Source organism: Crotalus tigris, unplaced genomic scaffold (assembly GCF_016545835.1).
Source record: "Crotalus tigris isolate CLP2741 ecotype Arizona unplaced genomic scaffold, ASM1654583v1 scf7180000017588.1960692, whole genome shotgun sequence".
NCBI lineage: Eukaryota > Metazoa > Chordata > Lepidosauria > Squamata > Viperidae > Crotalus > Crotalus tigris.
In genome coordinates this window covers 282,354-297,402 of record NW_024096494.1, presented here as the reverse complement: position 1 = coordinate 297,402, position 15,049 = coordinate 282,354, and the positions used below count along the sequence as shown (strand labels likewise).

Below are 15,049 nucleotides of genomic sequence, written 5' to 3'. Positions count from 1 at the left end.
ACCAAAATTGTGGAAACCTTTTGGGAAAAGTGTATTTTTGAGGGTTTTTTTGGAATAGTGCCATAAAATTATATATCAATGGAAAGAAAATTTAATCAAGAATGTAGTGCAACATAGTTTGTTCAATTATCTGTACTGTATTCTATGAAAAGGTATAGCCAAATAATCAGAAAAAGGAAGCACAACTTGCTTAGGTTGGTATCAGGTAGCCTTCCTTCATCTGATTGTAGCCAATGAGCATGAGTGTTTAGAGAGCCAATCAGGTATCATCTTGTTTTGGCAATGAGTCGATCAGATCACAGTAGGATTCAGTTAGTGATGTCCTGTATTGAAGCTGAGAGGAGGACATTTATCAGTGTGTTATGTGATCACTATCAAGTTGGTTGGGTTTTTTTCCCCTTTCATTTAGTGAGCTTGTAAAACATAATAAAATTAAAGTAATGGTGCAAAGACTTGACTGGTTGCCCAGAAAGCAATGTAAAATAGTATCATTAAGTGAACAATGCTACAGTTATAAAGAAATTAGAAGAAAAATTGGTGGAAACTTAACCAAAGGTGGCATTTCTACTGTACACTTTTCCCAAAAGGTTTCCACAATTTTGGCCACTACTGTAATTAGATATTATCCTCCTATGTTTGCCTTGCCTTGGCTTTAATACTATAACTAATTCTTTCAATTACAGACCAGAGATTTCTTCCATTCATTCACTGTATAAATTACTGTTTTTTTACTCTTTGTGTACTCATTTTTACTTGGGTCAACAGCTTAGTTTTTCATGAAATACTCAGTTCTCTTTGCAGACTACAGTACTGTTAGAGGTGATCTACAAATGCATAAGCATAATGTGAAGATGATCTGTTTTTCTCTATGGACAGCTTTCATAGGTGTATGTATTATGACTGGTAAAAACAGTTTTAACTCTTTGGGTCTCGTCATAGAAACATCTGTTATGAACTTCACTAAATTTATCATTCTTTCATATGGGTAATCTCATACTATCTTTATTCTTGAGCCCAAGGAAGGAAAAAAACCTACCTTATTAAATTAAGTCATTGTGCTAATTGATATTAATATTCTTAACTAGGGTTTTTTTTGCTTTTTTTACGTGAATACGCTTTTCAAAGGGTTGCTTATTTTAGTAGTGTGGAGTCGTTGGCATATTTTAATTTTTTAGCGTGTTGGTTTCTAGTTCTAAAACTCCGTCATCTTTCAGTCTGGTGGTTCTTATATTTGCTGTTCAAATTAGTTACAGTATATAACTCTGGTCTCACTAGTTCTTCAGAACTAGTCTCTATTTCTTCAAATTCAGTTTTGTAGTTTTTATTTTATTTATAGTGACATATTCCCTAAGGCGGGGTAGGCAACCTTGGCTCTTTTATGACTCGTGGACTTCAACTCCCAGAATTCCTGAGCCAGCCAGGAATTCTGGGAGTTGAAGTCCACGAGTCATAAAAGAGCCAGGGTTGCCTGCCCCTCCCCTAAGGGGACATAGTGGTAGCTTCTCTATTATAAATATTCCTAAGAATAATTAAGATGCACTCATTATACTTTAATATCTTGTTTTTCTGTTCATTATGCATCTTACTGTTTCAAAGCATGTTGCGAGGTCCCTCAAGTCCTGGCTCTGTCATCAGGCCTGAAGGGTTTCAGGGAAACACTTTCGTTTCTTTTAAAAGCAGGAACTTCCCCCTCCCATGTGCTTGCTTCATCTTTTGTTTGCTTTCCTTATGGAGAAACCAGAACATGAGTCTATCGTTATCCAGACTGGGTTTTTTTTCCCTCTGAGGTCTGTTTGCTAGAATTCTATGCCAAGTTCTTACAAAAGAGGAATAAAAACTGCCACAGACATTCAAGTAAGAACTGTCAAGCTGTTTATCTTCAATTGTTGTTTGTTAAGGCAATGCAGTTTGGTATAAGACTTTAATTTAAAATTTAAATTAAATTAAAATTTAAAAAGCACATTTTTTTATTGCTGAGTAAAGTCTTATACCAAACTGCATTGCCAAACTTCTTCAAGCTTTGTTTGCTCATTTTTCCAGGTTACATGAGTACGTTATTTTCCAGGATCTGTACACAAATGAAATATTCTGGCTTTGGGACAAAACTCGTGGCAATAAGAGAGAATTTGTGCTTTATTTATAATGGAAACCCAGCAAACAGTTCTTATCCTTAAAAAAAAAAAAAAAGGTCTGTAGCACTTGTGATGAAGAATATTAACAAAGTGGAAGGGGTTTCAAATCAGAAGCAGGGTACATTTACCCCTGGAAAAAAATGAGAATGTTTCTGCCCTTTCTTACATGATAACCAGATTATTTAAAAACAAAAAACAAATTTCATGTTCTAAAAAACCAGAATTAAGTCAGAGAGGTTTCAGTTACAGGTGGCAGTAAAAGCTAAGATTGATTTGGTAGTGTAATCAGCCACCTAAAACGGATAGCAGAAAATATTTCATTGCTGGAGCTCTTCAAGAAAAAGTCTGACAGTTGTTTGCTAGAATTGCTAGCTCTGGATTTCCTCATTTACCTGCTGAATAATATCTCTCCAAATCTGATCCATGCTCTGAAGCTGCAGAGCATGTAACGTAGCTGCAAATATAACTCTTATTAATGATTTCATGCAAAGTGTTCTCCATGCAGTCAATCTTTATTATAGCAATATTCACATCAAATACATATAACTTTTAACCTTTTATAATACAGAGTTCTTTAAATAACTTTACACAAATAGTTCTTCAGTCTTAATTTTCAGCTGTCTTTTTTTTTTTTAAATTGTATGTCTCCATGCTCGCTAAACCAAACTGGACAATATTTCCCACTGTACAAATTTACATGAGAGAAAAAAGCTCAAAATACAAATGAAAGGAATTTATGCTAGAGGATTTTAACTGAAATCTGTATAAGCTTTTACAGTCAACAACTGGAGAAAAGGAAAGGCTGGGTGATGGGAAAACGCAGTGATCAATAAAACAAAGTTGAAAATATATTTTCCTGTGAATTAAAAATAAATGCAGTCCTTATAAACATCTTTTTAACTGTTACTTTTTTAAAAAAATATTGTCTCTTAAAGAGGAAGAGTCAAAATTGCAGAGTTTTGGAGGGTGAAATATTTGTGGGGGAAAAAATCTTGAATACAACGATGAAATAAATTTTCACTGCACTAATTAAGCACATTTTTTCCATTTCAGTACAATGCTAGAATAACCTTATTCAGCATTTTTTTTTTTTTTTTTGATTCATCTTTGCAGTCACTTCCATAGGATCTAACTTTACAGTGTTTTAGGCTGGACAAATTCTACACAAAGGTTCCCTGCTCATCACTTTAAAGGTTGTAAGGGAAAGCCTATGGAAAGAACTTAGTATCTATACCATCTCCACACTCCTTTATAGACATTTCCTATCAATACAACAGAGTCCTAATCATGAACAACTCTATTGTTCTCTATGATTGCAAATCCCTGAAGTGATGATTAATACACAGAGAGTAACATTTAGTGCATGTGGTAAGAAGTCATTGGAATGAAATTCTCCCTACCTAATTGAAGAGAAGCAGCACAGTTGAAAAGGGAAAAAAGTCAACCCATATCAAGCACTTAACAGTTTATATAAATTATTTTAGGAAAATAGTGTAAAGAAGATAAAGCCTTTTTTGTATTCCAGATACAACAGAAAATCAGGGAATTTATGATTTTCAGCAACTTAGAAACTATCTTTTTACCCATCACTGGTCCCTAATAACCCAAAGAGGTGCTGGTTACAAAAGCAAACTTCCTCTGCTTAGGTTAGAAGAGCTATTGCAGTCCAGTAGTTGGGCATCTAGTGCTCAGTCTCAATGACTACGTAATTCGGTCACAATATATCCTCATATGCTCTGTACTGAAATATAGAGCATCACTACTTAGGAATACAATAAGCTCAATTTTATTCTGTAAAAATTAGGTGTTCAGCACATTCTTGACAACCAACAGGCAACGTCAGCTTTACAATATAGCAATTATTTGGGACTATAGGTGCTATCATACAGAAACTGGTTTTATAAAAAAAGTAAAAAGCAAGGATTACAGGTGAGCCAAGGAGTTTGGTTGTCATGAATGTATGAACTCTCCTCAAAGCCAGAAGGGAGAGAATGATCCTAAATAATATTGATCACTGCCACTTTAATCACAGAAAACAAAAGGAAAAAACAATCTGGAAGGAATGAGGTGGATTTCTTTAACCATTCACAGCTTTAAATTTCAAAGTACACTTATTGCACTTAAGTTTTTATTTTTATCTTTTAAATCAAAAGTTACTTAAACTCAGACTCCTACTCTGAATGCAAATAATAGTTCTCACTGTTCCCATTTTTCCTCTATTAGTTCATTTTTCTTCCATTTCAGCACACGCCTGAATGAATGTTTCCCTATGAACTTACCCTCTCTAATGTATATAGATACTAACATTCTAGCAGAATCCCAACACACTACAGAAAATAGTGGACAGCTATAACTAGACTGAGCATAAACAAGTAGAATACAGAATCTGGAAAGCCAAACAGTTCAAAACATTCACCCATTTATATTTTTCTAATCCAGAAAGGAAGCAGAAGAAATTCTAACAGATTTACTTTTTGATATATTGTAACTGGAATATAATGAACGTGATCACTCTGGCATTTACAGAATAAATGTCCAGGTTCAGAATTCCATCTGCCAAAATAGGGATTATAATATGTAACTGCTGCAATTTTATGCTAATCTATCTGGAAATAGGTCTTGAAGAACATAGTGGGTCTCACTTCCACATTTTAAGAAATGCTTAAGATTATGCTACAGAAGGTTTATTTTGCTATTTTAAAATATTTTGGCCTGTTGATATTAAGTATTTGTAAAGTAACATCCTAGTGGATTTAGGATATTTCTTAAGCCCTAATGAAGGTGGGAAGGACTAATCAATTAACTATATAATCCCTGTCTTTACAGATATAAATTTGGAACAGGATACCAACTTACATTAGCTCCTGTACTGTTTCTTGGCTATTTATCCATATTTTTTTCAAGTTTATTATCTCAAAATTGTAACTAAATCTAGGTTGGGATTTACAGATTTCCAGTTCAACAAGTTGCCTGAGGAACAACTGAAACAAATCTTTGATGCTTTTCTCACTGAGTCTGAGTAACTCAACTTAGCATAGTAGTCTCCAGATCTTTATTTTTGATCAACATAGTAAGAATTATAGCCCAAAATATCTAGGGGATAATAGCATAGACAACTGCATTAACTATTTTACCTCTCCTCAAAGGTATGTTTAATGTTCTCGTTTATAAAATGGCTCTTTCATTTTTCCTACAGTATTATGTTATAAATAAAATATATTTCTGTTTAAGCAGTTTATTATTTCAATTAGCTTGGGATACAGTACTGATTTGGGGAGTAAATACCACATGAACACAGTATATTTTGAATACTCCAGAAAAGATAAATAGCAGTCATGGAGATCCAATCGCCATTCATTTTACTGAAATTTAAACAGGAGATCTTGCTTTGTGCACAATTTCCTGTATTTGTACCCAAGTTTGAAACTGTAGTGTATTGGGAGTCAAAGTAAATTTGCTATCTAGTAATATAAGCAGCTCAATATTGTCATTTTTCTTGCTTTTTAAAAGGCACAACCATTTGGCAAATTGCTAAGGAAATTTCCCAGATTAAAGGTGAGAGATCCATTATAAAGCAAAATGTGTTTACTAACATTTGTGCAAGCACAGACAAGGCTGATACAATACAAAAATAAAGGCAAAATCAATGTTTTGCTTATTGTCTAATTCTGCAAATAAAACTTAGTGAAACTTCATGAAGAAACCAAGAATAATGCACCAAACATTTTTAGTTATTCCCACAGTTGGAAAACTGAATCAAACTTCAATAAAATAATTCACAATCTACCCACCATTCTCTTCTTTTTGAAAGGCTACTAACCATTTTACAGTTAATTTGTAAGTTAATATGTAACTTTCAGTTGTATGTATTATTGAAATACGCAATGCTTTGATGAGGTTTCTTACTGCAAATGTGAAATAATGACATTCCAAATATAAAAAGTTCTCCATGTGATTGGTGATTAAACATGAATTATATTTAACAGTACAAATTACTATCCAATGTGGGTGATACGCTTACAAAAGAAATGGAACTCATAGAATAAATCTAGACTAGATTTCTCTAGTAAAATAAATTATTTAGATTAAATCCAGAATAAATTCTCTTAGGATCAGCTATGCAGTATTCTCTCTAAGTGATAGTTTCTCTCTTCCAATGGTTCGAAAGTTGCTTAGTCTTAGAACCATGTACTTAATTCATCATTCAAAAAAGAGTACGAGATAAGATGATATGCTGTTCCCCTCCCCCAAAGCAAAGCAAAAACTGAAACATATAATTTAAAAAATGATTAGAAACCAAAACATAATGAAGTTTTCTAGTGAAAATTGCAGCGTCAGACTGGAAAGAAATTTCTTTCACAAAGACTATCAGCTAGATGTTGGGATCGTTAGCTGTCTAGTTTTATGGTGAAGTACTGCCAATAATAATATCATAATGTTGAAAAGCCTTTAAAATATAGTAAGGATGACAGTCAGAAACATTAATTCACAACATATAAAAGTAAGTATATTCACAGTCAACATAAAGGTGGTGCTAGGGCTTTGCTGGTTATGGTGAAAAAACAAAGGTCAGGTGAAGCCTAGGAATGTTATCACTGTATCGTTTGTTGTAGAATTTCTGACCTGTTGATAAGTGCTGTTACTGGGATGATTAGCTAATGAACAATTTCAACACAGCATATTAAGAAAAAAATTTATTCTGGAATAGGTAACTCCATTTTGTTCAGCCATAAAAATATGTATAAGGACACATTCCTATTATAATAGTCTCTGTTTGTTTTCCAGGAAATTTTAATTTGGAATTAATGTATTGATTGCAGTTATTCTCGTTCAAAAGACCAGGATGATTTCTGTTTTAATATAATAGTTATTCTCGTTCAAAAGACCAGGATGATTTCTGTTTTAATATAATAACATTAAAATAAAACTGTAAACATTCTTATTCAGAAATCAGTTTCACTGTTTCAACTGAACTTATTCTCAGGTTAAGAATGTTTAGAATGGCATCTCTAATGGCAAATTCTAATAAAGGATTAAAACGATCTTTCAAATGTCAATTGAAAGGATATTATAATGAATCTCCTGATGAAATAATATATTATACTGAAATGATTTTATTGTGTACATTATTCACTGGGTCCCAAAAATAAGATCACATTGTGCTAGAAAATCAAAATTCCATGTCTGAAGTAGATTTTTCTGGATGGGCAATGATTTCTGTAGAAGTTTAATTTACCAAACTGCCCTAATTGCTGTTTTTACCCTGTTTTTAAATGCAGGACCTTAATCACTCCCATATTCCCATCCCAATTTTGTGTTCAACTAGGTTAAGTTCACTTAACAGAAGATAAACATTGAAAATAAAAAAATATCAATGGCTTGCCTTATGCGTAGATCAGGAGTGTCAAACTCAATTTTACTGAGGGCCACATCAGCACTGCGGTTGCCCTGGAGGGGGTGGGTGTGTGTGGCCAGAGTGGGTGCAGCCTATTGGGTGGGCGTGGATGGAGTGGGTGTGGCTTACTGGGTGGGCGTGACCAGTTCTACATCATTCGCATCAAGGGTACCTATGGGGGCCTGGGCAGGAGTGGGACAGATCTGAGGGTCTCTGGCAGAAGGGGGTGGGACCGGGGCAAGTGCCAAGATGGCCAACACAAAATTGTACATTGGCTCCCAGCTAGCCAGGGCCAAGGCAGCGGGGCCAGTTCCCTCACTGTTTCCAGGATGGCTTTGTGGGTCACATGAAACCACTTTGCGGGCTGCATCCGGCCCCCGGGCCTTGTGTTTGACATGTCTGGCTTAGATGGACAAAATCAAAGCATATCCATGTTTATAAATTCCTCTATACATGACTTGCAAGGCAGTATCTAGATAAGAGATCTTACCTTGCATCGGAGTAAACCTAGAATCTGGTTACATACCCATATGCCAGAAGTATTATTCTTATTATTAGCAGAAAAAGGTACATGTAACATGGGCACAATTAATACAGGTGTTTTAGTCTTATTCTATCTCATTATAAAATATCCTAGATGGTCCAATATCATGAGGAGGAAAAATTGCAACTGGAATTAAGAAGTAAACTGTAAAGATCATGAATTAACAAATGAAAAGAATGAAAAATAAGTCTTAAGAAAAATGGGAATGATGTAGATTTGAATAGTGTGTGATCTTGTGGAATTGATAAAGATAGGTTTAATTATGAATTAAAGGGCTATCATGTAGGAACTAGCACCACCTGTGTTATTGCAGATGTACATAAAAACATGAATCCATAAATTTATGTACCAGTGAATACTCAGAACCAAGGATGAGCTTGAGGAACTGGGGAAAATATATTTTTGGGTAGCATGAATGGAGGGTGAGAGAATACACAAAAGAGATTGGGCCCTTTAGGGATGTCATAAGGAATAAAAATGGTGGCTCTCTACTTAGAAAAAAATTATGTCTGAATATGAGATTTAAACAAAAAATCTATTCATATATTCCCCCACAACTTTATACTTCTAGCAGGGTCATATAAGGTGTGGAAGTCATCTAGCTAAAACAAGCAAGTATCCATGTCAGGGAACAGCAATATAGGAAGATGCTAGAAATACATGAATGATTTAGTGAAAACAACAAACATAATTTCTTATTATTTAGTTGTAGATGTTGCCATGGAGGAAAGGAAAGTCCAAAGTTGTACAGACAGAATTACAGTAAGAATATGGAATGTAAAAAGCATGAACATGGAAAAGCTCAACACAGAGAACTAACTACACACTAAAATCCTACGCATCAGTGAATTAAAATGTACAGGAATTGGATGCTTCCAGTCAGAAGATCTATTTATCACCCAGCCCATGAAAAACAAAGAAGGAAAGCAAAGACAGTACTTGGATATAATGCAGTCAATGACTGAATAATACAAGTTAGTTTTCATAGACAGCCCTTTTATAATACGGTTATCAAACAGTGATGCAGAAGAGGATATTAATGAGTTCCTGATTGAGCAGAGGGCTGGACTAGAAGATGAGAAGGTCCCTTCCACTCTGTTATTCTGTTAGAACATGCAAGAAAATTGTGCTGCTTAAGGTTAGAAGCTGGAATGCCATAGTTGGCAACAATGAGGAAAACTAAAGACTCTATGGCCAAGAAAACTGAAACAGAAAAATAATTTAGCAGTTTCTGCCAGTCCAACAATTTATTTGTTGCTAAGACATTCTTCAAGGAACAAAATCCTCTCCTATGTATATGGACATAATTAGAGAGAACACAAAGAAATCAAACTGATTGTACTGCTGGTATAAGGAGGTGAATTAGCTCAGCAAAGACATGGGTAGGGGCTGACTACAAAATAAATCACAAATGGTTGCAAGCCAGGATACAGTGGAAGAATAAATTTAGCCAGATTTTGAAAAAAATGATGATAGGGGCATGTACCTATCATTTTCAAGGAGAATATCAGAAATTGCTTTGAAATCCTGAACCTCACTGATATAGATTTGGAGGAATTGTGGAATGAAATAAAGTTACTGAACATGAAAAGAAACTGTCAAAAAAGAAAAGAAAGAAAGAAAGAAAATAAAAAAAAAAAACATGAAGTGTCAAAACAAATGCTGGGACTTGCCAAGAGAAGCCAAAGCCAAGATAAAAATATCAGGAATTTTACAGAGTGTTATCGCTACATTTGTAAAGACAATGAAAATGGAAACAAACACAAAAAATAAGTTTTCCAAAGGATCTCTGAAATCAGGAGGAAGTCCAGACTCCAAATAGGTACACTTAAAAGACATCAGTGGATAGACAGTAACTAATTTAGACAAGATCCAATGAAGATGGAAGGAATATACTGGAATTCTGTATAGAAGAGATGTCAACATCCAATATTTTAGAGAAGTTTATGGGAATGACATGGATATGCTGCTTGGAGGAAGCAAAACAATTGCTATAAATCTTAGCACCCAGAGGGGGAAGTAAAGATGAAACAGAAGACATAAATGCAGGAATATTTTAAAATAAGGCTGTAAGTACAGCCAGTCCAACCAACAAACAGAAATGTGATTGGTGTATGGTCCTGCTTTTTTTTTGATGCAAATGTAGAATATCTAAAATCAAACAATTTGGGATTCAAGAGTGAAGGGGCATTGCTAAATGGTTATCCTAAATTTATTCATTTGGAGCAATAATATGGTCAGTGTAATTAGAATTTTCATGAACTGCTTTTATTCACTGACACAATGCTGCATAGTTTGATGAAGCAACTGGAATTATTACTTATATTTTTCAGACTTTATAATGGCATGTAAGCAAAACACAAATATTTTTATTCATGCCAATATTTAATATTACTCCTCCAAGTCATAAACTAATGGGTAGCTTTCCTTGGGAAATGCAGAATACCTAAGGAGGAGGGGGAAAGAAGTCCGAAAGAATGTTGGTTTTATTTGCTGTCAATTGACAGGATATGAGTGGACTGAATATTCCTTAGCAAATGATCCACACTGGTCTATATTTAGTATTAGGGAGCCAAAAGTACTCTTTATTGCCTAGCATGCTATGTGTCTTGAGTTGTACAAAATAAAAGTGGGATATAAATCTAATAATAAATAACGGTTTTTGTATCTGAGAAGAATTGGCTTTGAAGGGTTTACTACTTTGTCATGTTTTCTCTGCATGAATTTAAGAGGACAATGAAGATTTCTTGTAGTTTTCCTCTCTTCAAAACATAATATACATGCTTCAACATACTGCACATGATATTCACCTTTTAAGATAGATTACTGATGGTGGGTGGTGGTGAGGAGGGCAGTGGAACTGGTAAGAGTTGAAAAGAGAATCTATATTCTGAAAACTTAACAATTACTGCAGACCACCATTAAAGTTGTGCTTTACATTTGTAACATACCTTATACACTTTTTGTAAGATGACACAAGCTGATTCAATCTCATTGTTCTGAATACTTAGAAAGCTTCCCCAAACCAGACCAATAACTGAAGTGAAAAGGAGTCATTCAAGAAAACATCTATGACTTCCAGCATCACTTCACTGATGCTTACTGTATGCAGAAATGCATCTTCCCTGAAATAATGCCAAGCAGTTTTACTCACTATCCTGTTAAGTCAGTGGTTCTCAACCTGTGGGTCGGGACCCCATTTGGGGTCGAACGACCATTTCACGGGGGTCGTCAAACAACGCAGTCCGCTATTTTTTTTCTCCTTTTCCTTAGCTGTGCTACTCCCTTTTATTCTATTGGCTTTTGAAAGCCAATAGAATAGACTCTCTTGAATAGAGTCTAATTCTATTGGCTTTCAAAAGCCAATAGGAATTGTCCAGGCTGTCTCTGCTCTGCTGAGCCCACCAAAAGTCCCATTCTGCAAACGGTGCTGCACCAGTTGAGTAGTCCTCGACTTACGACCGGTTGTGTAGTCCTCGACTTACGACCAGTTGGGGGTCGCAGCATTAAAAAGGTTGAGAACCACTGTGTTAAGTGTTTGAATACACATTATTTTTTGATTATGCCTCTTGCTCCCATTTCTGTAAGTACCTTGGTTCAATTAAAAAAAATCAAATACACTAAATCGTTCCTTTATCATGAAGGTAATACTTTTTTTTTAAAAAAAAATCAAGTTTTACGAACAAAGCTTTGCTAAAAAAATAATCTTTCATTGGTTTTTTTAGTAACAGATCTGGATATTGGAGAATCAACATGTTAACTCTAATTTTGACTTTACCACAAAATAATCTAGTTTCGTCCACTAGAAACTATACTAGCACAGGGGCTGCAATTTCCAGCTTCCTATCTATCAATACAGGACACAGTAATAAGGCTTCTCTTCTTATGAATTCTCTTCCAGTGGCACACAACTACCCTTTTCCAAAAAAGAAAATCACCACACCATAGAGAATTCCGCTTACTTCATAATTCATATAGCTTCATAATTCTACTAGAGATAATCTAACATCTGATTTTTGTATCATTTTATTTTGTTTGGATAATAAGAACCAGAAACCATTTTGCAAATTAGATTTAAGGGCAAGGCATAAAGAGAAAAGCAAAATGCAATCACCAAGGGTACAAAATAAGGGCAAGAAAAGGAGTTGCATGGGAAAAGGTGAGAATAGGCAAGGTGAGTAGTGTTGATCCAGCAAGTACCATTTGTATAGAAAAACAATAACAAAAGAAACAGCAAAATGCCCTTAAAGCTAATTTGCTGCATTTTCTCTCTCTTTCGTGCACACAGTGTTCATTCACAGTTTGCTGAGTTAACATGTTTAAAAGTTCTGCTTTTTTTAAAAAAAAAGTACCAAAGCACGTTTTTTTGGAATGTCTAATTTTTGGGAAGGTTGTGGCTGGATTTCATTTTTGAAATGTATTCAATTCAACCTGAGAATGTCTGCTTATGAAAAGTTAGGTACCTGACACTACCTTGTACCTTTTAAAATAGGTACACTTGTTATTCATAGTCTGTATTAGACTTTCTGGGCATTCCCAAAAAGTTCAACACACAAAACATAGATTCAGATTTGCAATACAAAATGAAAAGAAGCCACGCGTGTTGAGCTTTGCTACTGTTTTGTAAAAACATTTGTTGCTGGACCGACAAAAAAAGGGTTCCTAACCCGTTCCAAAAGTACACAAAAGGAAAAGATGGGAAAAAGGATGGCTCTGAATAGGAGGTAAAAGCAATTCTGGAAAGTGCAGAATTGCCTTCCCTTTTCAAATGACTCTGACTTACTCTTCTGACTGAATTTTTGTTTTGTGAAATCAAAAGAGCAAAGTTCAGTTGAAAAGGAAACACCACACTTATTTTGTTGATCAGGAAGGAAAACACACACAAAATAAAATCAAACCAGAAGATGATTGTTTTGATTAGCTCTGTCTCATCAGATGTTCAGCCTCTGATGAATCGTTGTTAGAGGGAGAAAGCCGGCCAGCAGATCATCCCAAGCCTATGATGCAGAAGGAGTTCCAACTTCATCATGCCACAGCACCAGAAAGTCAAAGCGCAGCCCTCCCTCTGTCCTGGGAATGATGCCAACGGTACAGGCAGCCACTAGAGATCTTCAAATGCACATGACTTTTGTTGGAGGGTGATACAGAGGCAGCGGAAAGCACTTGTCCCAAACAAGAGCTTTTCCCTTCCACCAAAAGGTTGGATTGGGATCTCCTTTCTGATCTGATCTAAGTGTACAGATCTATAGTTTTTCTAAACGCAATGTTTAGAGGAGAACAAGCAAGTCTGAATATTCTAAAAAGGAACTGTCGGAACACAAGACTTTAAAAATAAGAGTGGATTTGCTGCCAATGATGCTGTGGCTACTTGAACGCTGCAAATTCGCCTGTAGAGGGAGGATAAGAATCAAGTTTTAAAAGTTAGGTTTAATTCATCAGGAAGACAGAAACTTTATCCAGTATAAATTTGATGCTGTATACCAGACATCTTGTTAGGGAGAAATGAAACTGTTAATAGTTAATTGTGCCAAGGGATCTTTTGAACGTATGGAATAAAAACATATTCAAGCAAAATCTTTTTAAAAATCAGTAAAATAAATCTGGCCCATTTTACAAAAACTTGTAAAAGAGGTTCTATTAATCAGTTTGCAAGCAGAAAATGTTATCCTATCTATTTCTACGATTCCTAGTCATGTGTTTTTAACTTATAAAGTTAGGATTTAACATAATGATAGCTGAAGCCTAAAGAACTCAAATGCCAAATATTAAAAAAGGAGGGTGACTAGTAGGAGCTCTCTATACTCCCAAGATTTCAGTCAGTAATTTAGGAGACAGAAAGTGGATGGAATGTCCCTTCATCTATATTTATGCAAACTTAGAAAGTGCATCTTTTAATAGCTTGACTCCAGAATGGCAGCTTCCCATTAGCATAAATGTAAATAGTTTACAATGTTACTAGTCCATTAATATTACAAAAAAGGCAAGAATGTTTACATATACATGCTACTCTTTTAGTTGATTAGATGACTCCCTACCCCTCCCTCCCTAGCTTAAAAACCGTTGTACATAAACAGCTTCTGAACTTACTGTATTAATAAGGAGCAAATAACATGCTTTGAGGCCAATTTAAAAACATTTATGTTCTCCTACCCACTTCCACTATATTTTTTTTCATTCATTCTGAGTCCATGTGTACAGGCTTATGATTAACAATTAATTTATATTAACAATTTTGTCCCTATTGCTCTTGTACACTAACAGTTCCGAACGGTGATAGGAAATGGTAAAGGCAAGATTGCAGAACAAAAAGTTTCATATTTCATCCAGTCATATAAGCTTAGCATGCACTGTGTTCAGTTCAACATGAGGGGCCATTTTAAGTCATATTAAAAGCCATTCTGGTTTCAGATTCAAGAATAGAGTATTTGAAAGTTTAATTTAATAGTTGTTGATAGATAACCAGACCACTGTATTCTGACATTTCCTGAACTGTACAAGAAACAGTTTCTTGGAAACCGCTCTGATTATCTAATGGTACCTTACAGGTAAGAATAACGTAACCCAGTATTTCCAAACTTTTGTATGTAAGCAAGCATAGGAAACGGACCTCAAATCAAAAACTGCCAAAACTTCAATAAACATTTCTTAGGTGATATGAGAAAATGAAGGACAATGTAAATTTAACATATGTACAGTAAAAATGTCATTAAAAAACAAAAACAAATGCACTGCAAAGCTGGATGACTGTTGCATGATTAGAAGCAGCCAAAATGTTGAGATACTAGACCTCTTGCTACTATTAACTCTCAACAACCTCTGATAAACATACCAAGTTTCTTTCCTTTTGTTCTTTGCTTAGTTGCAATTGTGCTTAACTGTTATTTTGAACTATCACTGTTCAATGTTGCTAAAGAATTCAGGTTTGCAACTGCTAAGAGGGATGATTGCCACTTTAACTTTCCTTTATAAATTAAATTG

The 15,049-nt window shown here is 34.9% G+C and overlaps 1 protein-coding gene across 2 annotated transcripts in view; it reads right to left on the bottom strand.

Annotated features, from left to right (window-relative positions):
- Positions 1–11,482: 11,482 nt before the first annotated feature.
- The window catches only part of BRAF (B-Raf proto-oncogene, serine/threonine kinase), a 61,290-nt gene continuing 57,723 nt past the window's right edge, over positions 11,483–15,049 (bottom strand). For both annotated transcript variants that reach the window (XM_039361781.1, XM_039361797.1), the window contains one exon: positions 11,483–13,458. In XM_039361781.1, the coding sequence (XP_039217715.1) occupies positions 13,436–13,458 (23 nt within the window). In that variant the 3' untranslated portion in view covers positions 11,483–13,435. The remainder of the gene's footprint in view (positions 13,459–15,049) is intronic.